General features: G+C 34.0%; 4 protein-coding genes across 6 annotated transcripts; all 4 read left to right on the top strand.

Moving 5' to 3' along the window:
- Positions 1–1,590: 1,590 nt before the first annotated feature.
- LOC115996802 (phosphatidate phosphatase PAH1-like) lies at positions 1,591–5,883 on the top strand. Of its 3 annotated transcripts, none has more exons than XM_031236217.1 (11): positions 1,591–1,703; positions 1,746–3,209; positions 3,331–3,932; positions 4,059–4,132; positions 4,356–4,440; positions 4,608–4,694; positions 4,795–4,867; positions 4,980–5,023; positions 5,113–5,241; positions 5,330–5,428; positions 5,688–5,883. In XM_031236217.1, exons 2-11 carry the CDS (start codon positions 1,808–1,810, stop codon positions 5,748–5,750), a joined length of 2,658 nt encoding a protein of 885 aa, XP_031092077.1. In that variant the 5' UTR covers positions 1,591–1,703; positions 1,746–1,807; the 3' UTR covers positions 5,751–5,883. The 3 variants fall into 3 exon arrangements, with proteins under 3 accessions (XP_031092077.1, XP_031092076.1, XP_031092079.1); XM_031236216.1 differs by having other exon boundaries at positions 1,746–3,221; XM_031236219.1 differs by lacking the exons at positions 4,980–5,023; positions 5,113–5,241; positions 5,330–5,428; positions 5,688–5,883 and having other exon boundaries at positions 1,746–3,221; positions 4,777–4,814.
- A 4,166-nt stretch (positions 5,884–10,049) lies between these two features.
- On the top strand, positions 10,050–11,237 carry LOC115996914 (F-box/LRR-repeat protein At2g40920-like). Its single transcript, XM_031236352.1, has one exon. It carries the CDS (start codon positions 10,050–10,052, stop codon positions 11,235–11,237), a length of 1,188 nt encoding a protein of 395 aa, XP_031092212.1.
- A 9,591-nt stretch (positions 11,238–20,828) lies between these two features.
- On the top strand, positions 20,829–22,010 carry LOC115996912 (F-box protein At4g19940-like). The gene has a single exon (XM_031236351.1). The coding sequence runs from the start codon at positions 20,829–20,831 to the stop codon at positions 22,008–22,010; it is 1,182 nt and encodes a 393-aa protein (XP_031092211.1).
- A 1,340-nt stretch (positions 22,011–23,350) lies between these two features.
- LOC115996911 (putative F-box protein At5g44220) lies at positions 23,351–23,920 on the top strand. Its single transcript, XM_031236350.1, has one exon. The coding sequence runs from the start codon at positions 23,351–23,353 to the stop codon at positions 23,918–23,920; it is 570 nt and encodes a 189-aa protein (XP_031092210.1).
- The last annotated feature ends 1,557 nt before the right edge of the window (positions 23,921–25,477 follow it).

The following is a 25,477-nucleotide window of genomic DNA, read 5'->3' as shown; positions in this document are numbered from 1 at the left end:
TAGGAATTAAATTAACTGAGCAACAAACAAAAGATGATATAAGAGCCTTAGATGCATCAACTGAATAACTAACATATGAAAAAAGACTAGGATTAGCCGAATGTAGCAAATCCTTGAGAGTGGAACAATCGGTGTAGACGCGAACAGATGATGACCCCCGATTCTTGAGCCAAGACAGTGCCTCCTTACACGCCAAGGATTCCGCCATAAGGGGCGAGAAGCATGGTGGGAGAGGTGCACGTAAAATTAAGTGTTTGGTTAAAGGAAAGAATTGTAAAAATAATAAAGAGTGTAATCTAATTATTTGATGAGTGAATTATTAATATAATTGTCCAAATTAATTTTACAATCGTGAGGATACTAGATGTCATGTGCAAAAAGTAGTGTAAATTAAGAAGTAATTTCAACTAAATTATTCATACAATTGACTTTATAACTACAAAATTATAAGTTTGACTCGTAACAATAGCAATCTATTTGACATTTTTTATTTGAACCGATCAACTATGAACAACCAAACTAGTTTATCTCCTTGTAATTCTTTACTTGCTAGGGTCACAATATAAAATTTAACTAGTGCACGCTCTTAGATAGTAACTATAACCTTCCCTCATTACCCAAAAAAAAAGTGTAAATGTAACATGAAGAAAACTTGCATACACCACATCATACTCTATGCTCTTATATAATAATCAATCAACTATACGAAAAAAGGTAAATCACTCTAAAGTTAATTTACGTAACATTCTAGTACAATAACTATACACTACCCACTAATCCAACTCTTTTAAAATTTTTCTCATTTTTTGGAGGGACTCTCATCAAGTCTCAACTACCCTCTGCGTGTTCAAACGTTGAAGTGAAACAGTGAAACCTAGTATTTTTTTCCCAATATACCCAACAACCCCTTCCTGCGAGCCAACTACCAAAACGGTTTCTTGCAAAATTTCCCAAAATTTCTAGAACACGAAATAGTCATCCATCCAAATTTTCCAGGAGTAATCCAGGAATTTAGTTTGGGTAAATAGGAAGCTATGATTCTTGTTGGTTTGTAATACAAGCATCTCATAAATTCATAGCACAACTCTTGCAGACTTCCAAGAACCCAAGTCAATGAAATGAAAAATCAAAGCTTTAATTATTCGCATCTCTATCAGGAAAATTCCTTAATAATTAAGAAGCTTTGTCTACTACGCAATAGAAAACGATCCCAATAATATTCCCAGATTCCCATCAGGTATAAATGCCAAGAGAAGACAATTTCAGTTGCAGAAAGTCAGAAAGACTTCATTTTTGGCGACTATTTTCAGCTGATGTTGCTGTTGGAGCTATGCTCTATCTGTTTCTTTATGAATCTGTAAGTCTTTGTTCGTTTTGTTCTGCTAGTTCTTATCTGGTTTAACTGATTTACTGAAATTGATATCTGGTTAAGAACTGAGGGTTGCGAATTTACTCAATTTAGTGTTTAGGGATTGATTCAATTTGGATTATTTTAGGTTCTTTGAAGTGGTTTGAACTTAATTTAGACTGGGGAGAGTGTTTGTTTTGGTGGGAATTGTTGAATTTATGTGTTCTTGAGAGGGGGTGTTGGTGGGAATTGTTGAATTTATGTGTTCTTGAGAGGGGGTGGATTCAATTTGGATTCTTTTAGGTTCTTTGAAGTGGTTTGAACTTAATTTAGACTGGGGAGAGTGTTTGTTTTGGTGGGAATTGTTGAATTTATGTGTTCTTGAGAGGGGGTGTTGGTGGGAATTGTTGAATTTATGTGTTCTTGAGAGGGGGTGTGAATTTCTTAGTAACTGAGCAGATGAATGTGGTGGGTAGAGTTAGCAGCATTATAACCGCGGGTGTGTACTCGGTTGCCACCCCATTTCATCCTTTTGGTGGAGCTGTTGATATTATTGCTGTAAAGCAGCAGGATGGGAGCTTTAGGTGCACCCCTTGGTATGTTCGGTTCGGTAAATTTCAGGGTGTTCTTAAACGGTCAGAGAAGGTTGTTAGGATACAGGTTAATGGAGTTGAAGCCGATTTTCACATGTATCTTGACAACTCGGGTGAAGCCTATTTTGTGAGGGAGGCTGATGCTGATAAGGAGAGTGAATCAAATCGGGGCTTGATAGTTTCTGATGAAGGGCCACGGGAGGATAATGGCAACGACGGGGATTATAGGCAAAAAGGGGTACTTCATAGGCACGAGACTAATGAGTCCATTGATTCTGAGTTAGAGAGGCAAGATGAACGTATTGCTTCGAGTGTAGCTCATCTAGATAGGACAGAGTCTGGGTTATATGAGTTTTACGACGTTCAATCTTCTCTGGAGGATTCGATTAACTTATCAGAATATGGTTCCGGCCACTATGAAAATTTAGATACTGTGGAACACATTTTAGAATCCCAAAGTTCTAGTCCAGAAGTTGTTTTGGTGAGCGTGGATGGCCACATATTGACTGCACCAATCTCGTCATCTGATAATACAGAAAATGTAGAGTTGAGTATGCCTCGGTTTCATCTTGGCCCGGGTGAAAGTGCTGATTTTTGCAAGGGTAATGCAAAGTTTAGCACAGGCAAAGCTAAACGGGCCACTGACTGCTCGGGTGATACTGAAACATCTGTACGGAGTGTTGGTTTTGAAGACGATAGCAACATAAACAACGAGAGTAGTCCTTCACAGCACCAAACAGAAGTTTATCAACTACAAGAAACATTTGTCATAGAGAATCGGGATACAAAGTTTCATAGGAACGACAGTCTTGAGAGCACATCGTCTGACATCAAGAACGATGATGTTTTCAAAAGTTGTTTGGAGCTATCAGAACTGGCCTTGGAGATCGGAAACAAGCCCAACCAAAAAGACACGCTTTCCTCATTGGAAATGCAAGAAAGTTTTGGAGGTTCAGAAGAGAAGTCTCATTTCAGCCCCCTAACAATCAAGGAAACCGAAGATGGTTCTGACAAATTTGGTAATGATAACGTGTTACCTCCTGGATCTGATCTGTCTAGCAGTTCTCCTTTCCCAAGTGTACTGGTTGAAGTTGAAAACCTCGTGGAAAGTACGTCAAAAATTGATCTTACCGAGTCTGATACTCCACAGATTGAGGGAACAATAGTTGTAAAAGAATTACAAAGTGTCCAGCAAGGTTCAGACAAATGCGATCAAAGTGAAAATTCGGAACCACACGCAAGAAATTCTGTTGCTGATGCACACGGTGGTAATAACAGGAGTACGGCCTGTTCCTTGATTTCAGTATAATTTTCAGTCACATTTAAGTGATTTAACTATTTGAGTTCACACAAGCTTGACTCGATATACACATTGTTGTATGTATGCAGGATTGGAGATCTCTCGTTGTGGGAACTTGCTTCACCCTGGAATGGGTTCGAGTGCAGCTGCAGAAGTCTTTAAGGCACACCGTATATCTGAGGAGGAATATAAAACCGATGCAGAATCCATAATTAAGAATAAAGATTTGGTTGTTAGAATTCGAGGGAAGTACTTGCCATGGGAGAGGGCCGCTTCTATTGTTCTTGGAATGGCTGCATATAACTTGGAATTACCTATTGAATCTACTGACGTAATTCCAGTTGAGCGGGATGAAGGCCCAAGAACGAGGGAAGATGATTCTGGGTTCAGTGGAACTCCTTCTGGACGGCGATGGAGGCTCTGGCCAAATCCGTTTAGAAGAGTTAAGAGTCTTGAGCATACGTCTAGTGGTAATTCAACAACCGAGGATGCATCTGTTGATTCCGAATGTACCTTACAGAGCCAAGCTGTAGAACCAAACGCAACACCACGAGGAGGCAAAGAATCTCCGCACAAGCAATTTGTGAGGACAAATATTCCGACTTCTGATCAAATTGCATCTTTGAACCTGAAGGAGGGGCAAAACACGGTTTCTTTCATTTTCTCTACAAGGGTCCTAGGGGAGCAGAAGGTACGTGATCTTTCTTGTCTTGTCTTGATATATGTATATTGTATATCTACTCGGCTGAATGCTTTACTTTCATAATTGGATTGCTGAACCTTTTTTTTTTTTTTTTTTTTTTAATTACTGAAACAGGTTGAAGCTCATATGTACCTATGGAAGTGGAATGCACGAATTGTAATTTCTGATGTTGATGGTACTATTACCAAGTAAGCGTGCTTGATTTCATATGGTTTCTGTCGATTTAGAATAATTTTAAAACTTTCGAGGTTGCATACTAGCAATTTCTTGATATACTTAATTAGATGATGGATCTTATCCCAAATCGCACCCTCCTTCAATGCCTTTATAGGACATTCAACAGATTTTTCGATTGTCAAAAAGGACAATGTGCAATGCTATGTCTCGCCAACAAATATGTTTCATGTGTAGGTCCGATGTTCTTGGTCAGTTCATGCCTTTGGTTGGGAAGGACTGGACACATTCTGGAATTGCAAGACTATACTCGGCAATTAAGGTGTGTTTCCTTTTTTTTTTTTTTTTTTTTTTTTTTGGTTTATGCTTATTGTCTTTAAGTTGTCGATGCTTTTGATATTCACTATCATGGTGATCTAATGTGATTGATTTTCACGAATTTTCAATCCGTTTCACTAATACGAACCTAAATATCCTTGCTAACTGCAGGAAAACGGGTACCAGTTACTTTTTCTGAGTGCTCGTGCAATTGTTCAAGCATATTTGACCAGAAGTTTTCTATTCAATCTTAAACAGGTACGCAAAATGCAAAAGACATTGTAATAAAAATGAAATCTTGGTTTTGGAAATGATGAAAGTTCTGATTGTAACTATATAGAAACTCGTATGATTCTAGGATGGGCAAACTCTTCCAAATGGACCTGTCGTTATTTCACCCGATGGCCTATTTCCATCGCTGTACCGAGAAGGTAAACCTTCCATTCACGAACCGATCATCTGTTCCCCGTTGTCTGAATTAGAATGGATTTAGCTATTCTCCTGTCTAGACTACGAACCTTACGTCTCTTATTGGTTTGGCAGTAATAAAACGAGCTCCTCACGAATTTAAGATTGCCTGTCTACAGGTATTCCGATAGTTTATAGTCCTTCTCGTGACTTGGACAACGGTTTAGATAGTTTTCCCTCTTCTGATGCATAAAACTGTTTCCTGCAGGATATCAAGGCTCTGTTCCCTCCGGATTATAACCCGTTTTACGCGGGATTTGGCAACAGAGACACTGATGAACTCAGTTACAGAAGAATCGGAATTCCAAAGGGAAAGATCTTCATAATCAACCCTAAGGTAATCGAGTTCTTGATCATGCTCCATTTTTTTTTTTAATTCGATTTTCGTTTTCTACTTAATAAAGTGAACAATTATATTGTTGCAGGGCGAGGTTGCCATTAGTCACCGTTTAGATGTGAAGTCATACACTTCGTTGCACACTCTAGTAAACGACATGTTCCCGCCAACATCAATGATTGGACAGGTAAGAAATGCCTGCCTTGATGATGAAATCAAACCCGTAACTTTCAGATACTTTATATATATTGGGATTATATCATTATATTTGGTTGTAAGATTAGAGGGTTGAACATTCTTTTGCTCGAACTTCAGAAAGTGCAGTGTGACAGACATATTGTATCTCGAGTTCTTCATTCATTCTTGCCTTCGTGATTTTCGGTGTGTTGCATTCTGTAATTGATTTGTTCTTTGCTGTAACATGAATCTTGATGGTTATTCTGCAGGAAGATTTTAATGATTGGAACCACTGGAAAATGCCATTGCCAGAGATTAATGGTAGATCTTAGCGGTTTGGTTCGTACAAGGATGAACTGAGACTAACATTCTTCTAAACATCTTATTAGACTTTTGTTGGTGGCACACATACTATTATGTCTTTTTTTTAAAGGAATAAGGGTCTTATTATTATTATTATTATTATTAGGCGTCCAAGTCTTCAAAACATATTATATGTGGTATTCTAATCACAAGCACTCAACAATCTAAATGAAAACACTCAAACATATTAAACATTAATACCAGGTACAAAGATAAATACTCAATGAGACTACTAAACCTTACAACAAAAAAAACACTCAAACAAGCTAAGAAATCTGAATCTTAATCACTCCAAAGGGAACACATGATCTACAATGTTGTGCACGGTAACTTCCGAAGAGTCTTCTTCGGAGTTAAAAATTAAAACGTCTTCAACTCCACTTACATCAAATTTTCTCCAAGCCTCACTTTTCATGTTATAAATCAAAACAGAAAGTCTCTCACTATATATATACATAACAACACAACCTCCCCATCATGATTTGTAGCATAGCGCAACAGTCTAACCTTGTTTATCATTCTACTCCACAGTCTAACCTTGTTAATCATTATACTCCATTTCAATGGAATGGTCATAGTAATCTCCTCCCAACATTTCTTAGATTTCTCCCAAGTCCAAACATTCATGTAGCATAGGCCTTCTCCTCCTAGTTCAGGAAAACGAACATGAACCAGTGCCAAACGACCTCCAACTTGTAGCAATGCAGAATTTATTATCAATGTCAATGGAACTTTATCTGGCAAAGTTATCATAGAAAAACTCTCACACCCAACTTCAAATGCTACTATATGGCATCCAGCAATCATGCTATGTTTACTCGATGAATTATAGGAATAGATAACACCATCAATGCAAATACTAGTATTGGAAAAGCAAAGGCAGGGAAAGTCTAAGGGGTAGAAAGGGGGGGAACGATAGTTGTTGATTTCCCTCCATGATTTATCCACTCCCACAGTAAAAACCCAATGCTTATGCTCGAAGTGGACGAGCTCGCACCTTCTCGTGTAAGGGACTGACATCAAAACTTTGTATCTTTTAGATTCTGAATCGTACCCAACAGTGGTGCAGTCTTTGTATTGGAGTAGTAATCTTGGAAGGAAAATACGTTGTCCCGTACTGACGTTGCAAACAACGAAGTCTCGATTGGGTTTGGTCACACAAATAAACAAGCCGTCGGAGGAGGAGCATCGAAAGGGTGCATCGTCAAAGTGGGCGACACGGTTGGCTTGAAGCATTCCCTGGCGGGGGTGAAATTTAGGGTGTAATATGCACGGGGACGGCGGACGTGCGGTGATGGAGACCTGATAGAGATAAGAACGCCCGCCCTACTGGGAAGGGTCAAGGACAAGCTGCGATGCACAACGCCAAAGGCATGGTCAGCTATGAGAGCGCAAAAGAGTTTTGAAACACACCTGAATCGTACTAGGGTTTTAGCCGGAAGCTTGGAGAGGATCTCGAACACAATTTCTTCAGGTATTGAAACACCCGCCGTGTTCTTAGATGCACTCATCGTATCATATACGATCGAGGCTTAATTTGCAGATAGGTTTGGTTAATTTGCAGGATCGATCGAGGATGAGATTTTATTTTTAGGGTTAAGAATTAGTGTAGTCTCAAAATTCAGTTGTATTTAAGCTAAAAATTCTCTCTCTCACTCTCCCCTATCCTGGATAGGAATGTGATTCCCATACAACTAATTAAGATTTGTTAATACATTCCAAATATTGTTTCTAAAAAAAAAATAAGTTCCAAATATATATAAAGATTTCTTAATTAGCAGTCGAGTAGTGGGAGTTGTTGGAAAAATTGTTGCTGCTATCTGTAATACAAAAGAGATACAATATAATACAGATGAACAAGGGAACAAAATCGGATCATCTGGTATCTTCAGGCGTGTAATCACTTTCCTATAAGCTTTAAATCTCCCTTAGAAAAGCAACAGGGTTCCATATTTAATCTTATGGGATACAAGAAAATAATGAAATTCTTAAGTTGCTTCAATTAAGAATTTCCTATAGAATTGTAGGACTGTGAAATATCAAGGTTTCATGCAGATTGAATTGCATCGCATCATCTCATCAGATGTATCTCCTTTAGATTTTATAGAAATAAAATCTGACTGTTAGGAGATGTTACAGGAAGTTTACAGCAGTTATAAAACCAACTTCCAAAGATATATATGAAAATATAATTGATTTTGGATATGTTTACGTAATATTCTGAACTCATGCATGTGATATAATTCAAACAATTATATCCACTCATTTAATATTTCAAATGCATGAGCACATGCACATTAAGAAATAATAAATCCATAGCCACATGCATAAAAACTTGACAGAACTCCCTTAGTCGAGAGGTAAGACATTACGCAAACATTGTAACATTGCATGAAAAGTAATTCAATTACTTACCCACATATTTTAGTAATTTAGTATCTCAAGTGCATGCTTGCATGCTAAACATGAGACATAATATATGGATACTTACATGCAAAGTAATTAAACATTACCAAACCAGATTCATACCTTCGAGAGATAAACAATGCCTTCGAGAGATAAAGCCTACTTACATCTAAGTTCGAGACATTGCTGCTATGCAGCCCACGCAGGATTCATGTCATGCGAGACCCTTGCAGTACAAAGTATGTGTACCCAAGCATATTATATTTATATATTAACATCTTATAATGCACGAACCATGCAAACAAGATACATAATATATACACACCCATGTACGGTATTTCCTTAGCTTCCAAGATGCAAAACACAAACCATTTTCCATGATTAAGATTTTGCTTCTAAAGGAAATATGCATGACGTACGAGACCTGGCTCCTTCGAGAGATCAATAGCAAAGCTTCACGAAGCATACGTGTGAGAGATAAACCATCTCTCGTGCATCTCTCGCGACCTCTTGAGCATCTCTCGTGAACCTCTCGAACACCTCTCGAGACCTCTCAAATACCCCAAAATCATCTCTACCAAACTCAATAATCTCCATTACTGTACAAATATTATTCAAACTTACATGGTAGACATCTGAACCATTAATCTCCATTACTGTACAAATATCCAACAGGAGTAATAGCTGTGCTTCTTGCCGTTCCCTCCGATTCTCCCACCATGTTCGTACGCTCTTACTCTTTCCTTGTATCTCTCGATTTTCAACTCCACAAGGAAATTCCAGCCAACATTATTTACGAGTATGATCAGATGATATTCCTCCCTCTTCCTCTTCATTCTTTAGGACGTATTTGTTTTTTAGGGTTTGTTCTAATTTTCAAGTGTAAATCATCTTTTTGAGCCATGGAAAATGATTTGAAGGTTACATGTATAATTCATTTTGTTGATACAAATTTCTGAGCACACATACAGCTGTGTATAATGTTGAGTGAACTTACTATTTACGTATATGAGAATAGGTTGCATTTACTATTGAACTCGTTTTTCCTCTTAAATTTTTTTTTAAAAATTCTTTTAATTTTTAAAAATAATAATTAAAAATAATATGTATATGCCAAAGACCTTGTGTCAAGTGGCACCCGGTGTCCCGATTAACACTCTCACATGGATGATGGGAGTGGGTTCGAGGCAATTGCATTGTAACAGAGTCAGTAGTACTCAAAAAAAATAATTAAAATATTTTTTATATATAATTTTACATTATGACATCATATTTAAAGGAAATTTAGAAATAAAATGTAAAAAATGGTATTTGCACAATTCATTGACATTACAAAATATTTGATACTTAATTCGATTCCAATTCCCATGTATGAACCAAATACACCCTTAATTAATTGTATCGAAATCACATTCTTATCGGGGGAGGGAGGGTGAGAGATAATTTTACCTTAAAAGCATATATTTTGATATGTGTTTATGAATTTTCATAAAAACGGTAAGACCATTGAAGTTTTTTCTTCTTTTGTCATCTCTTAAAACCTTTCTAAATTTCTCTACTTCTCTTCAAAATAAGAAAACCAGCTATTACTCCCGATTGTTAATTAATAAATCTTAATATATTTTTCCTTATTAAGAAATCTTAATTAGCTGTATCAGAATCACATTCTTATCAGGAGCAGGAGAGGGAGAGAGAATTTAACCTTAAATACAACTGAATTTTGAGACGACGACAATAATTCTAAACCCTAAAACTAAAATCTCATCCTCGATCGATCCATCCAGTACGAGCGACTCGATAACGATACGACGAGTGCATTGAAGAAGACGGCGAGTGTTTCATCGTTACCTCAAGAAATTCTAATGGAGATCCTCTCCAAGATTCCTGCTAAATCCCTAGTACGATTCAGGTGCGTTTCTAAATTCTTTCGCGCTCTCATAGCTGACCATGGCTTTGGCGTTTTGCATCGTAGCTTGTCCTTGACCCTTCCCAGTAGAGCGAGCTTTCTCATCTCTATCGAGGTTCGAACACGGGACGGCGATGACCCTCCCCGACGTGGATATTACACCCTAAATTTCAGCGAACAAGAAAACCTCCGGCGTCGGAGAATGTTACGAGCCAACCGTGTCGGCTTCCTGGACTCTGAACCCTTTCTACTCTCCTCTCCCTCGGACGGCCTGATTTGTGCGTCCAAACCCAATGGAGACGTCGCTGTTCGCAACGTTGGTATGAGACAGCGTATTTTCCTTCCAAGATTAAACCAATACCAAGGAGAAGACTGTGCACTCCTGTTGGGGTTCGATTCACAATCTAAGAGATACAAGGTTTTGATGTCAGTCCAGATAGTTGATGAAGAGAGCAGACTCATCTCCTATGAGTATAAGCATTGGGTTTTTACCGTGGGAGTGGATAGATCATGGAGGGAGATCAACAACTATTGTTACTGCCCCTTCTTCCCCATTGGTGACTATCCCCACTGTGACTATAACAATACTAATGTTTACGTTGACGGAGTTATCTATTCCTATAATTGGCGGACTAACCATAGCCTGGTTCCTAGTATAGTAGCATTTGAAGTTGGGTGTGAGAGTTTTTCTGTGATAATTCTTCCAGATGAAATTACATCACGGTCGTCATATTTACTATTCAAAAAGTCTGCATTGCTAGAAGTTGGAGGTCGATTGGCTATAGTTTTTGTTCATGTTCCTGATCTACTTGATATATTAAGAGGAGGAGAATGTCTATGCTACATGGATGTTTGGACTTGGGAGAAATCTAAGAAATGCTGGGAGAAGATTACAATCACCATTCCATTAGCGGGGAGTAGACTAATTCACAATGCTAAATGGATGCGCTTTGCTACAAATCATGACGGGGAGATTATGTTGTTATTATATACATATAGTGAGAAGTTTTCTATTCTGATTTATAACTTGAAAGGTGATGCTTGGAGCAAATTTGATATAAGTGGAGTTGAAAAATTTCAAATTTTTAGCTCTTGGAAAGTTACCCTGCATAACATTGTGGATCATGTATTTCCCTTGGAGTAACTAAGATTCAGGTTGCTTAGCTTGCTTGAGTGTTTTTCTTGTTGTAAGATTTAGGGGGTGTATTTAATCATGACTTTCATAGAATTTTAAAGACTTTTATGAACTTTAAAAGTTTGGAGGTATTCAATTCAAACTTTTAGAGAGTATTTAAAAGTCATGCGGTATTCAATCAAGATTTTTAAAGAGTTTTTAAAAGTCATGTGGTATTCAATTAAAACTTTTAAAGAATTTTTAAAAGTCATGTGGTATTCAAAAAGTTATGAATTTGTAAGGACTTTTTAATTTTAGAACTTCAGTAGACTTTTATATACTTTTCCTTCTCAAATATAAATAGTTGAAATCCAACCCCCAACCCCAAGATTTCAAAATTTTCTTTCAGAAGGTTTTTTTTTCTCTCTCTATTTAAACTCTATTGTTTTCTCCTTATTTAAAATTTTAAACTTTATAAACCTTATACCTAAATTCAATAAATTATTTTTTCTTCATTATCCTATATTTTCTACATACCTAAACTCTACCAATTTTTTTCTCTCCTAAACTTTACAATCTTCCTCTAAAAATTCAAAATAATATTATTTTTATTTCATTGTTGCTTGTATATTTTGATTTTTTTTTCTATGAACTTTTTATCCCTAACTTCTAAACATTTTCTCCTAAATACATGAACAGAGTAAATTTTTTTATCTATTACCGTCAACTTTTACTATATGTTTCATAATATTCATATGTTTATTCGTAATATATTTTTTCTTTTTTCTTTTTAACAACATGCTATTACGAATAGTGAACTATTGTTCGCAATAGCAATTTGAGGTTACAAAGAGAAACACATTGTTGTTTTTAGCAGTCCCATATTGTTATTGCAAATAATAGATCTTTTCTTGATACCTAGTAGTATATCAAATATAATTTATATATATATTATTAATTTTTTGTATTTTATGCAACTAGTAATTATATATATTTTTAAAATATTAATTTCTCAAGAAAAAGTAATTATATTTTTAAATATTTTATTTGAATAATTCTATAACTATAAATTTTAGTGTTTAATATTGTTATAAATTGCTTATGAAAGTTTGTAAGGATGTATTCAATTTAGAATTTTAATGCCTTTTGTAGACTTTTTAAAATAAAAAAGTTATAAAAATTTATGCAAGTTTTTTATACAGACTTTTATAGAGTTTTACAAAGTTTTAAAAAATTTAGAACGACTCTATGAAAGTCAATAAAAGTTTATTAAAATCTATCATTTTAAAAGTTTTTAAAAATCTACAAAAGTCATGATTGAATACACCCCCCTTAGTATGATTGAGTATTTGTTTTCATTTAAACTGTTGAGTGTTTTAATTTCCTTGTTGTAAGGTTTAGACCGTTTGAATGTTTTTGTTGGAGTATGTAAGATTTAGCCTTTGAGTGTTTTCCAATCAAACAATGTAATTTGTTTGTTTAAAGAATTGCATTGTAAATGAATTACAATTGTGGTGCTGTTATTGTTGTTGTTGTTTTTGTTGGTATTATTATTATTATTATTATTATTATTATTATTATTATTATTATTATTATTATTATTATTATTGAGTACAAGTATACAACAAGATAAAAGGCAATACCCGATTTACATAAATTGTAGTCATGTCACGCTTTCACAATCAATAACTCTCATATTGTGCAAATATATAATGTGTAAAATAATGCTTATTATAGAGGTGTATTAGTGTATATATATGGCTTTGAACATATGTTTTTTAAACCTATATTTAGTGTGTAATGTAAAACCTATTTTGCGTCATTTTTTTTAAGAGTTAAATCCTATGAAAAGTTATGTCTTCGATATAGTAGTGTTTATATTGATTGCGTTTGGGGAACTATATTAATGTTCATATTTTGTTATGAGAAATTTTGCATTGCTATCTAGAAGTTGATGGAGGTTCCCTAGCTATATGGTTCTTGTTCGTAAAAGAGGAGGTCTATGCTACATGGAAAGGAGTGAGTAGAAAAATCAACGGAGTTAGATTATTGCATTCCATTGGAAAGGAGTAGAAAGATCAACACCAACAAAGTCAAATTATTGTTGCGCTTTACTACGAATCATTTTGGGGAGATTGTGTTGTATGTATAAGTAATAAACAATTTTTTATTTTGGTTTGTAACTTGAAAAGTAAGATTAGGATCGGATAAGATAGATCGATTTGATGTTGGTGGAGTTGAAGAATTTCTAATTCTTACACTATACTATGAAAAGTTAGCATGTACAAAATAATGAACATGGAGGGTGGATGATTTTGTGTATGTGCGCTCGCGTGTGTGTGCAGAAATCAAGGGAGCGAGACAAAAATATGTAAAAGTCTAAATGTGGATACTTTTATGTATGTAAAGTACATAAGGATTATCATTTTGTTGGTAGGGTTGCCAAGAAAAAGATAATCCCCTTATTATTTTATGGGAAAAAAATTACTTCGTACATTACAAAGTTGAAAAGAAGAGAGGCAATGGATTACTTCTTCTCGTCTCAATTTGTAAAGTTAAAAAGAGGCAATATTCATTGAACTTAAATTTTTCATTACTTCAATTTTTTATTAAATATTAATTATTAACATAAAAAAAATACTTTTAATTGATTATTAATCAATACTATATCTCCCATAATATAATACTCAATTTACATAATATATAAATTGTGGTCATGTTACACCTACCCTATTTACATAATCAACAACTCTCTTGTTTAAAAAAAAAAAATAGTTGGACACTTGGACAACATGCAATAAGTTAGTTGCCCAAAGAGTGCTTAATTCCCTTTTAGTCCAATCCCTCATTAATTAAGAAATCTTAAATTTAGATTCCAACATTGTTTATATCGCAATGAGAAGACTGAAGAGGGAAAGTTTTACCTTAAATACATCTCAATTATGAGACTGGCATTCTCTATCCTACCCTAAAAATCCTCTCGATGCGATCCAGTACCAAGATATATACTCTCATACTCGAAATCTTAATGAATTTTATTTATGCAAAAGATGTTGTATATGCATAATAAACCTCTCATTTCTAGTTGTAAGTTGATTCATCTATTTGAAAGCAGTATATAGGCTTCATCAACCGTCCAATCGGAAGAAAGTAGCTCCAGAAGGAAATGACCGGAAGGAAAAACTTCGGAAGGAAGCAACCGAAAGAAGACTTTTGAAATCAAGTCAAAGATACCTTAATGAAAGTATCACGGTCATTCAATGTTATCACCAAAGTTCAAAAAAACTTTAAATGAAAATTTTGTAGGGAGATCATCTTAACTTCCCTAGGGGAAAGAATTGGAAATTCTTCAACTCCACGTCTCCACCTACATCAAATCTTCTCCAAACCTTACTTCCCAAGTTACAAACTAAAATGAAAAATTAATTATTTACTATTTATACATAACAATACAATCTCCCCAACATGATTTGTAGTAAACCGCATCAATCTAACTTCATTGATCTGTCTACCCCTTCCAATGGAATGGTTAGAGTAATCTTCTCCCATTCCTTAGATTTCTTCCAAGTTATTTGTTTACATGTACAGAAACTATTAACTGTAACTCTGTAAGTATAAAATGTGTTACGTTAATTAAAGATAATTTTTACATCAGGTTCACAATGCAATATGAACTCTGGTCGATGGTATAACAATTACAATTGACTAAGTTAGTAGGCACGAGAAGAATGTGCACTCATTGGGCAACATGGGTATGTCCAATTTTATTATATTTTTTTAACAAAATAAGTGAATTGTTGATCACATTCTTAATTAATTAGTTGTATAGGAATCACATTCTTATTAGGAGAGGGTAGAGAGAATTTAATCTTAAATACAACTGAATTTTGAGACGACAAATATTCTAAACCCTAAAAATAAGATCTCATCCTCGATCGATCCAAATTAACCAAACCTATCTGCTAAAACTCCTGCAAATTACAATGAGTGCATCGAAGAAGACGGCGGGTGTTTCAACGTTACCTCAAGAAATTCTAATGGAGATCCTCTCCAAGATTCCTGCTAAATCCCTAGTACGATTCAGGTGCGTTTCAAAATTCTTTTGCGCTCTCGTAGCTGACCATGGCTTCGGGGTTTTGCATCGTAGCTTGTCCTTGACCCTTCCCAGTAGGGCGAGCTTTCTCATCTCTATCGATGTTCGAACACGGCACGCCGACCCTCCCCGTCGTGCATATTACACCCTAAATTTCAGCGAACAAGGAAACCTCCGGCGCCGGATAACGCTCCAAGCCAACCGTGTCGGCTTCCTGGACGCTGAACCCTTTCTACTCTCCTCTCCCTCGGACGGCCTGATTTGTGTGTCCACACCCAATGGAGACGTCGCTGTTTGCAACGTTAGTACGAGACAACGTATTCTCCTTCCAAGATTACACCAATACCAAGAAGACTGTGTACTACGGTTAGGGTACGATTCACAGTCTAAAAGATACAAGGTTTTGATGTCAGCCCAGATAGTTGATAAAGAGGTTTTGATGTCAGCCCAGATGGTTGATCAAGAGGGCAGACGAGTATAAGCATTGGGTTTTTACTGTGGGAGTGGATAGATCATGGAGGGAGATCAACAACTACTCTTCCTCTCCCTTCTTCCCCATTGGTGACCATCCCAACTGTTACTATTCCAATACTAATGTTTACATTGACGGAGTTATCTATTCCTATAATTGGCGGACTAAACATACCCTTGTTGGTACATTCCATATAGTAGCATTTGATGTTGGGTGTGAGAGTTTTTCTGTGATAACTCTTCCAGATGAAGTTTCATCACTGGCGGATGTACTTTTCTTAAAGTCTGCATTGCTAGAAGTTGGAGGTCGACTGACTATAGTTCTTGTTCATCCTCTTGATGTATTAAGAGGGAGAGAAGGTTTATACTACATGGGTGTTTGGACTTGGGAGAAATCTAAGAAATGTTGGGAGAAGATTACTATCACCATTCCAATACAATGGAGTAGAATAATTTACAATGCTCAATGGATGCGCTTTGCTACAAATCATGATGAGGAGATTGTGTTGTTATTATGTATATATAGTAAGAAATTTTCTATTTTGATTCATAACTTGAAAAGTGAGGCTCGGAGGAAATTTGATGTAAGTGGAGTTGAAGACTTTTCAATTTCTAGTTGTTGGGAAGTTACCCTGCACAGCATTGTGGACCATGTGTTTCCCTTGGAGTAACTAAGATTCAGGTTGCTTAGCTTGCTTGAGTGTTTTTCTTGTTGTAAGATTTAGTAGTCTCATTTGAGTATTTTTCTTGTACGTGATAGTAAGATTTGATATGAGTGTTTTCATTTAAATTGTTGAGTGTTTTAATTTCGTTGTTGTAAGCTAAGGTTTAGACTGTTAGAATGATTTTGTTGGAGTAGGTAAGATTTAGCCTATGAGTTTTTTCATTCTTAGTATCTCAATTTTTAAAGTTGAGAAGAGGTAATATCCACAAGTCTTTAATTTTTTTATTACTTCAATTTGTTTATTAAATATTAATTAAAAACAGAGAAAAAAAATTATTTTTTAGTGTTTATTAATCAATACTATTGTTTCCCATAATACTCAATTTATGTAACAAAGTATGGTCATATATATTACACCTACACCATATACATAATCAACAACGAACTCTCTTGTTGGACAGCATGCTCTACACATGTTCATTGGTTGATTGAAGGCTAATCATCATGTCCCACTTTGAATAGTACTTGACCTGATTAAGGTTTTGCAAAATGGTTTAGATGAAGAAATGCATCCTAAATATTATATATATTGATCAAAGGATCGGAATTAAAGGCACCAATTTTTTTTTTGGATATATATTTATATTTTTATGATTTGTTGCCTCATTGTATCGGAGCAGGATGAGCAAGGGTTGTTGATTATTGCCTGTTATTGCCTTGTAATTAAAATTGCATATTATTGCCTTCTTCTCAACGTACTCTTAAAAAATAGAATGGACTTCTTAACTTTAAAATAAAAATAAATAATAATAAAAAAGAACATGGAGAAGATAATATAATTACCTTATTTTCAAATAGGGTTTTCACAAAATTGTCTAGAATTTTAAATATACATAATTTAGTCCAAATCCCGTCAAATCTACACAATTATGACTATGACTGCAAATATATATACTTAAATTCCTTTTAAGCCCAATCCCTCATTAATTAGAAAATCTTAAATTTAGATATCAAGATGGGTTGTATCGCAATCAATCAGGAGGAGTGGTTTTACCTTAAACTAGTATTTTCGCCCGTGCGTTGCACGGAATGGATTTGCTATAATATTTTAAGAATATTTGGATCAATATACAATTATATAAATTATAACATCAAATATTATATAGAGCAATTGATGAAATTTGTTGGACCGATTATGTTTTCTGATGTTTTCCTCACTCGAATTAAAGCAAATAATTGTCCAATTACCCGTGCGATGCACAAATAAATTTTTTATTATATATTTAGATAATAAAAATAAAGAAAATTATTTAAAAAAAATTATATTGAACATGTACATTTATTTGATTATAAGATTAGTGCAAAAGTATTACTCAATTAATTGATAATATATGACTTGCTTGTCTACAATTATCTTAAAAAGATCAATATGTAATATGACTTATGTAATTATATTATTACTAAAATAAATATGGGAAAAATTAGAAATAATTTAATTATAATTATAATTAGTATAAAAATAAATTCAACGACCAATGTCTAGTTTAATTATCATAATAATGATTAGACAATTACTAATAATCAATTACACTAATATATGTGAAATTATACTTTTATAACTTAAGTATATTCATGTTCACTGTATCGCATTTAGTTTTTTCTTCCTCCTCGATAGTTTTTTATATATAGTAGTCTTATTACGATAGAATTGTAGTATGATAGGAATTGTAATGTAGAATTGTACAACGAATATGAAAATAGGAAATAATCGCATCCTAAATATTGTATGACTGTTTTGGGCGGGAAGTTTAAAGTGAAGATTTAGTTTTTATATTTAGTACTCTTATTACGATATAATTGTAGTATGATAGGAATTGTAATATATAATTGTACAACGAATAGGAAAATAGGAAATAATCGAACATGAGTATTACACAAACCATAATATTATAGGTCTGATTTGGGCGGGAAGTTAAAACTGAGGATATAGTTTTTATTAATAGTATAGATTGCATTGTAGAGAAATATATATACTGAATTATTACCATTAGTAATTCTAGTCTAGAATTGTATTACGAATAGGAACATAGAGAANATTTAGCCTATGAGTTTTTTCATTCTTAGTATCTCAATTTTTAAAGTTGAGAAGAGGTAATATCCACAAGTCTTTAATTTTTTTATTACTTCAATTTGTTTATTAAATATTAATTAAAAACAGAGAAAAAAAATTATTTTTTAGTGTTTATTAATCAATACTATTGTTTCCCATAATACTCAATTTATGTAACAAAGTATGGTCATATATATTACACCTACACCATATACATAATCAACAACGAACTCTCTTGTTGGACAGCATGCTCTACACATGTTCATTGGTTGATTGAAGGCTAATCATCATGTCCCACTTTGAATAGTACTTGACCTGATTAAGGTTTTGCAAAATGGTTTAGATGAAGAAATGCATCCTAAATATTATATATATTGATCAAAGGATCGGAATTAAAGGCACCAATTTTTTTTTTGGATATATATTTATATTTTTATGATTTGTTGCCTCATTGTATCGGAGCAGGATGAGCAAGGGTTGTTGATTATTGCCTGTTATTGCCTTGTAATTAAAATTGCATATTATTGCCTTCTTCTCAACGTACTCTTAAAAAATAGAATGGACTTCTTAACTTTAAAATAAAAATAAATAATAATAAAAAAGAACATGGAGAAGATAATATAATTACCTTATTTTCAAATAGGGTTTTCACAAAATTGTCTAGAATTTTAAATATACATAATTTAGTCCAAATCCCGTCAAATCTACACAATTATGACTATGACTGCAAATATATATACTTAAATTCCTTTTAAGCCCAATCCCTCATTAATTAGAAAATCTTAAATTTAGATATCAAGATGGGTTGTATCGCAATCAATCAGGAGGAGTGGTTTTACCTTAAACTAGTATTTTCGCCCGTGCGTTGCACGGAATGGATTTGCTATAATATTTTAAGAATATTTGGATCAATATACAATTATATAAATTATAACATCAAATATTATATAGAGCAATTGATGAAATTTGTTGGACCGATTATGTTTTCTGATGTTTTCCTCACTCGAATTAAAGCAAATAATTGTCCAATTACCCGTGCGATGCACAAATAAATTTTTTATTATATATTTAGATAATAAAAATAAAGAAAATTATTTAAAAAAAATTATATTGAACATGTACATTTATTTGATTATAAGATTAGTGCAAAAGTATTACTCAATTAATTGATAATATATGACTTGCTTGTCTACAATTATCTTAAAAAGATCAATATGTAATATGACTTATGTAATTATATTATTACTAAAATAAATATGGGAAAAATTAGAAATAATTTAATTATAATTATAATTAGTATAAAAATAAATTCAACGACCAATGTCTAGTTTAATTATCATAATAATGATTAGACAATTACTAATAATCAATTACACTAATATATGTGAAATTATACTTTTATAACTTAAGTATATTCATGTTCACTGTATCGCATTTAGTTTTTTCTTCCTCCTCGATAGTTTTTTATATATAGTAGTCTTATTACGATAGAATTGTAGTATGATAGGAATTGTAATGTAGAATTGTACAACGAATATGAAAATAGGAAATAATCGCATCCTAAATATTGTATGACTGTTTTGGGCGGGAAGTTTAAAGTGAAGATTTAGTTTTTATATTTAGTACTCTTATTACGATATAATTGTAGTATGATAGGAATTGTAATATATAATTGTACAACGAATAGGAAAATAGGAAATAATCGAACATGAGTATTACACAAACCATAATATTATAGGTCTGATTTGGGCGGGAAGTTAAAACTGAGGATATAGTTTTTATTAATAGTATAGATTGCATTGTAGAGAAATATATATACTGAATTATTACCATTAGTAATTCTAGTCTAGAATTGTATTACGAATAGGAACCCATTAGTAATTCTAGTCTAGAATTGTATTACGAATAGGAACATAGAGAAGAATATATTTCATTAGGAATTCTATTTTAATTTACAATTGTATTAGGGATAAGAACTGTATTACAATATTTTATAATATTACGCAAACCATAATGAACTGTATTACAATATTTTATAATATTACGCAAACCATAATATTATAGGTCTGTTTTGGGCGGGAAGTCAAAACTGAGGATATTGTTTTTATTAATAGTATAGATTAGATACAACTCAATTATGAGACTGGCATTATATATATTCTTTACCCTACCCTAAAACTCTCGATGCAGTACGAGGATATATATATATATACTCTCTTAATAAACCCTAAAACTCCTGCAAATTAATTAAACCTCGTACCTATACTACCACCACAAGATAAGATGAGTGCATCAACGTTGCCTCAAGAAATTCTCATGGAGATCCTCTCCAAGCTTCCTGCTAAAACCCTAGTACGATTTAGGTGCGTTTCTAAATTCTTTTGCGCTCTCATAGTTGACCATGGCTTTGGCGTTGTGCATCGCAGCTTGTCCTTGACGCTTCCCAGTAGGGCGGGCTTTCTCATCTCTATCGAGCTTCGAACACCGCCCTTCGCCCCTCTCCGTCGTGTATATTACACCCTAAATTTCAGCCCCCACCGCCGGGGAACGGTCCAAGCCAACCGTGTCGGCTACTTGGACGCTGCCCCCTTTCTAATCTCCTCTTCCTCTGACGGCCTGATTTGTGTGTCCAAACCCAAGGGAGACGTCGCCGTTTGCAACGTTAGTACGGGACAACGTATTTTCCTTCCAAGAATCCAATACAAGGACTATGCACCATATTTGGGGTACGATTCCCAATCTAAAAGATACAAGGTTTTGATGGCAACCAAGATGATTGATCCAGAGAGTAACAACTACTTGTATAACAACTACAAGTATAAGCTTTGGGTTTTTACTGTGGGAGTGGATAGATCATGGAGGGAGATCAACAACTGCGGTTCCTACATCTTCCATCCCTCCTTTTACAATTCAAATACTTGTGTTTACATTGACGGTGTTATCTATTCCCATAATTCGTTGAATAAACATAGCATGTTTCATAAATTCCATATAGAAACATTTGAAGTTGGGTGTGAGAGTTTTTCTGCGATAACCCTTCCAGATGAAATTTCAGAGAAATATTTAGATTTTGAAAACTCTGCATTGCTAGAAGTTGGAGGTCGTGTGGCTATGGTTTTTGTTCATCTTCATCCTATATTAGGAGGAGGAGAAGGCGTATGCTACATGGACGTTTGGACTTGGGAGAAATCTGAAAAATGTTGGGAGAAAAATACCATCACTACCATTCCATTAGAATGGAGTAGAATAATTTACTACGCTAAATGTCTGCGCTTTGCTTCAAATCATGATGGGGAGATTGTGTTGTTATGTATATATGTTAAGCAATTATTTATTTTTGTTTGTAACTTGAAAAGTGAGGTTTGGAAAAAATTTGATGTAAGTGGAGTTGATGACTTTCCAATTTTTAGCTATTGGGAAGTTACCCTGAACAACATTGTGGACCATGTGTTTCCCTTGGAGTAATTAAGATTCAGATTGTTTAGCTTGCTTGAGCGTTTTTCTTCTTTTAGTGTGATTGAGTATTTTTTTTTGTGGTAATAAGATTTAATCTGTTTGAGTGTTTTACTTTCCTTGTTGTAAGGTTTAGATCGTTTGAATATTTTTGTTGGAGTATGTAAGATTTAGCCTTTGAGTGTTTTCAATTCTAACCAAAGAATGTAATTTGTTAGTTCAAAGAATTGCATTATTGCAAATGAATTACAATTACGATGTTATTGTTGTTGTTGTTGTTATTATTATTGGATACAAGTATACAACAAGATAAAAGGAAAATTTACAAAAATTGTGGTCATGTCACACCTTCACAATCAATAATAACTCCGATATTGTGCAAATATATAATTTTTAAAATAATGTTTATTATTTTACTAAGACAGTTTTAAAGGTGTATATATATGGCATTAAACATATGTTTTTTTTAAACCTATATTTAGAGTGTGCTTTTTTTTTTCTTTTTTTTTTCTGTGCAGAAAGGGAGAAAGACAAAAATGTGTAGAAATACAAAGGTGGATAGTTTTCAATTCCATCTTGTATTAAACATTTATTTTAATAAAGTTTAATAGCTTTTTCCTTCCAAAAAAAAAAAAAAAAGTGGATAGTTTTGTATGTATGTAAAGTACAATGGCATCTTCTTCTTCTTCTTTTAAATTTTATATTAGTTTATTATTATTCTTTATTTAAAAAAAATGCCACGCCAGTAACTTACATGCTATTAGAGGTAATTAACTTGTTGGATCTAAAGGCATGAAAATAACAAGTTGAAAGGTTTAATTGCATTTCAAAATTAAATTATTCACAAAAAAATGTCACCACGTTATGAAAAAAGAAGTGTTTCTGATCCGTTAGATTTGGACATGTAGACGATTGTGATTGATTTTTAATTCTCTCTTGGGCACGTGGTTGATATATATATATGTTATTTTATGTTATGTTACCAGATTAAAAGCATATATTTTGATATGTATTTACGAATTTTCAATGGAGTTACCATTTTCTTGGCATAAAACGGTAAAACCATTGAAGTTTTTTCTTCTTTTGTCATCTCCTAACACCTTTCTAAATTTCTCTACTTCTTTTCAAAATCAGAAAACCAGCTATTACTTCTGATTGTTAATTAATAAATCATAATATATTTTTCCTTTTGGAACGTATTAAGAAATCTTAATTAGTTGTATCAGAATCACATTCTTATCAGGAGAGGGAGAGAGAATTTAACCTTAAATACAACTGAATTTTAAGACGACAATAGTTCTTAACCCTAAAACTAAAATCTCATCCTCGATCGATCACTCGATAACGATACGATGAGTGCATTGAAGAAGACGGCGAGTGTTTCATCGTTACCTCAAGAAATTTTCATGGAGATCCTCTCCAAGCTTCCTGCTAAAACCCTAGTACGATTCAGGTGCGTTTCTAAATTCTTTTGCGCTCTCATAGCTGACCATGGCTTTGGCGTTTTGCATCGTAGCTTGTCCTTGACCCTTCCCGGTAGGGCGGGCTTTCTCATCTCGATCGAGGTTCGAACACGCCACGCCGCCCCTCCCCGTCGTGCATATTACACCCTAAATTTCAGCGAACATGAAAACCTCCAAGCCAACCGTGTCGGCTTCCTGGACGCTCAACCCTTTCTACTCTCCTCTCCCTCGGACGGCCTGATTTGTGTGTCCAAACCCAATGGAGACGTCGCCGTTTGCAACGTTAGTACGAGACAACGTATTTTCCTTCCAAGATTAAACCAATACCGAGAAGGTTGTGTACCACTGTTGGGGTACGATTCACAATCTAAAAGATACAAGGTTTTGATGTCAGTCAAGATAGTTGATCAAGAGAGCGGCCTGAGGGGCAAACTCATCTGCTACGAGTATAAGCATTGAGTTTTTACTGTGGGAGTGGATAGATCATAGAGGGAGATCAACGACTATTGTTACTGCCCCCTCTTCCCCATTGGTGGCTATCCCCACTCTTACTATTCCAATACTAATGTTTACATTGACGGAGTTATCTATTCCTATAATTGGCGGACTAAACATAGCTTTGTTCTTAGTATAGTAGCATTTGAAGTTGGGTGTGAGAGTTTTTCTTTGATAATTCTTCCAGATGAAATTTCATCAAAGTCATATTTGGTTTTCAAAAAGTCAGCATTGCTAGAAGTTGGAGGTCGATTGGCTATAGTTATTGTTCATGTTCCTTATCTACTTGATCTATTAAGAGGAGGAGAAGGTCTATGCTACATGGATGTTTGGACTTGGGAGAAATCTAAGAAATGTTGGGAGAAGATTACAATCACCATTCCATTAGAATGGAGTAGAATAATATACAACGCTCAATGGATGCGCTTTGCTACAAATCATGATGGGGAGATTGTGTTGTTATTATGTATATATAGTGAGAAACTTTCTATTTTGATTTATAACTTGAAAAGTGAAGCTTGGAGGAAATTTAATGTAAGTGGAGTTGATGACTTTCCAATTTTTAGCTCTTGGGGTGTTACCCTGCACAACATTGTGGACCATGTATTTCCCTTGGAGTAATTAAGATTCAGATTGCTTAGCTTGCTTGAGTGTTTTTCTTATTGTAAGATTTAGTAGTCACATTGAGTATTTTTCTTGTAAGTGGTAGTAATATTTAATATGTTTGAGTTTTCTCCTTCTTCTCATCTCAATTTTTAAAGTTGAGAAGAGGTAATATCCACGAATCTTTAATTTTTTTATTACTTCAATTTGTTTTGTTAAATATTAATTAAAAACAGAAGAAAAATATTTTTTAGTGGTTATTAATCAATACTATTGTCTCCCATAATACTCAATTTACCTAACAAATTAAAGTATGGTCATGAAACACCTACTGGCGAGCTGTCGTAGGCTCCCAAATTAAACCTTAAAAACGTAGTAGTGAGAGTAAGGATCGTTCCCACGAGGAGTAACTAGTTTGATTTATGAGTTCAAATTAAATAGGGGGGGGTTCGGTATGAAATTAACATTCAAAATAAGTAAATGAATAAATAAATAAATAAGAACATAAAAGATGATAATCAAGCCAAAGTTTACTAACGAAATCAAATGAATTTTCAACACTTGGTCTAAGAAAATATTCACCACCGGATCTTAATTACTGTTCATCGACAACAAGACAAATTCACTTGCATTTGAGCATTCATTGTGGAATTCATTCCTGTTTTTCCTTAGTCATAGGTAATCAAACACAATCGGTATTAACTACCCCTAACTATCAAATAACACAAGACAAGCGCTTATATTTAACTTGATAGCAGCATTAAAACTAGAAAAACCAACGAAACTAAACAACATAAACACAAGCGGTTATGTTTAATTTAGATTAATACTCTTCCTATGATAAAATTAACACTAAGCCGTGATACAATTAATCATAGTTGCTACTTAGAAAAGAAAATCAATTATAAGAATTCACTT

Source organism: Ipomoea triloba, chromosome 11 (genome assembly GCF_003576645.1).
Source record: "Ipomoea triloba cultivar NCNSP0323 chromosome 11, ASM357664v1".
In the NCBI taxonomy this organism is placed as follows: Eukaryota; Viridiplantae; Streptophyta; class Magnoliopsida; order Solanales; family Convolvulaceae; genus Ipomoea; species Ipomoea triloba.
Note: the sequence above shows the minus strand (reverse complement) of the source record. Positions and strands in the feature narration are given on the sequence as shown.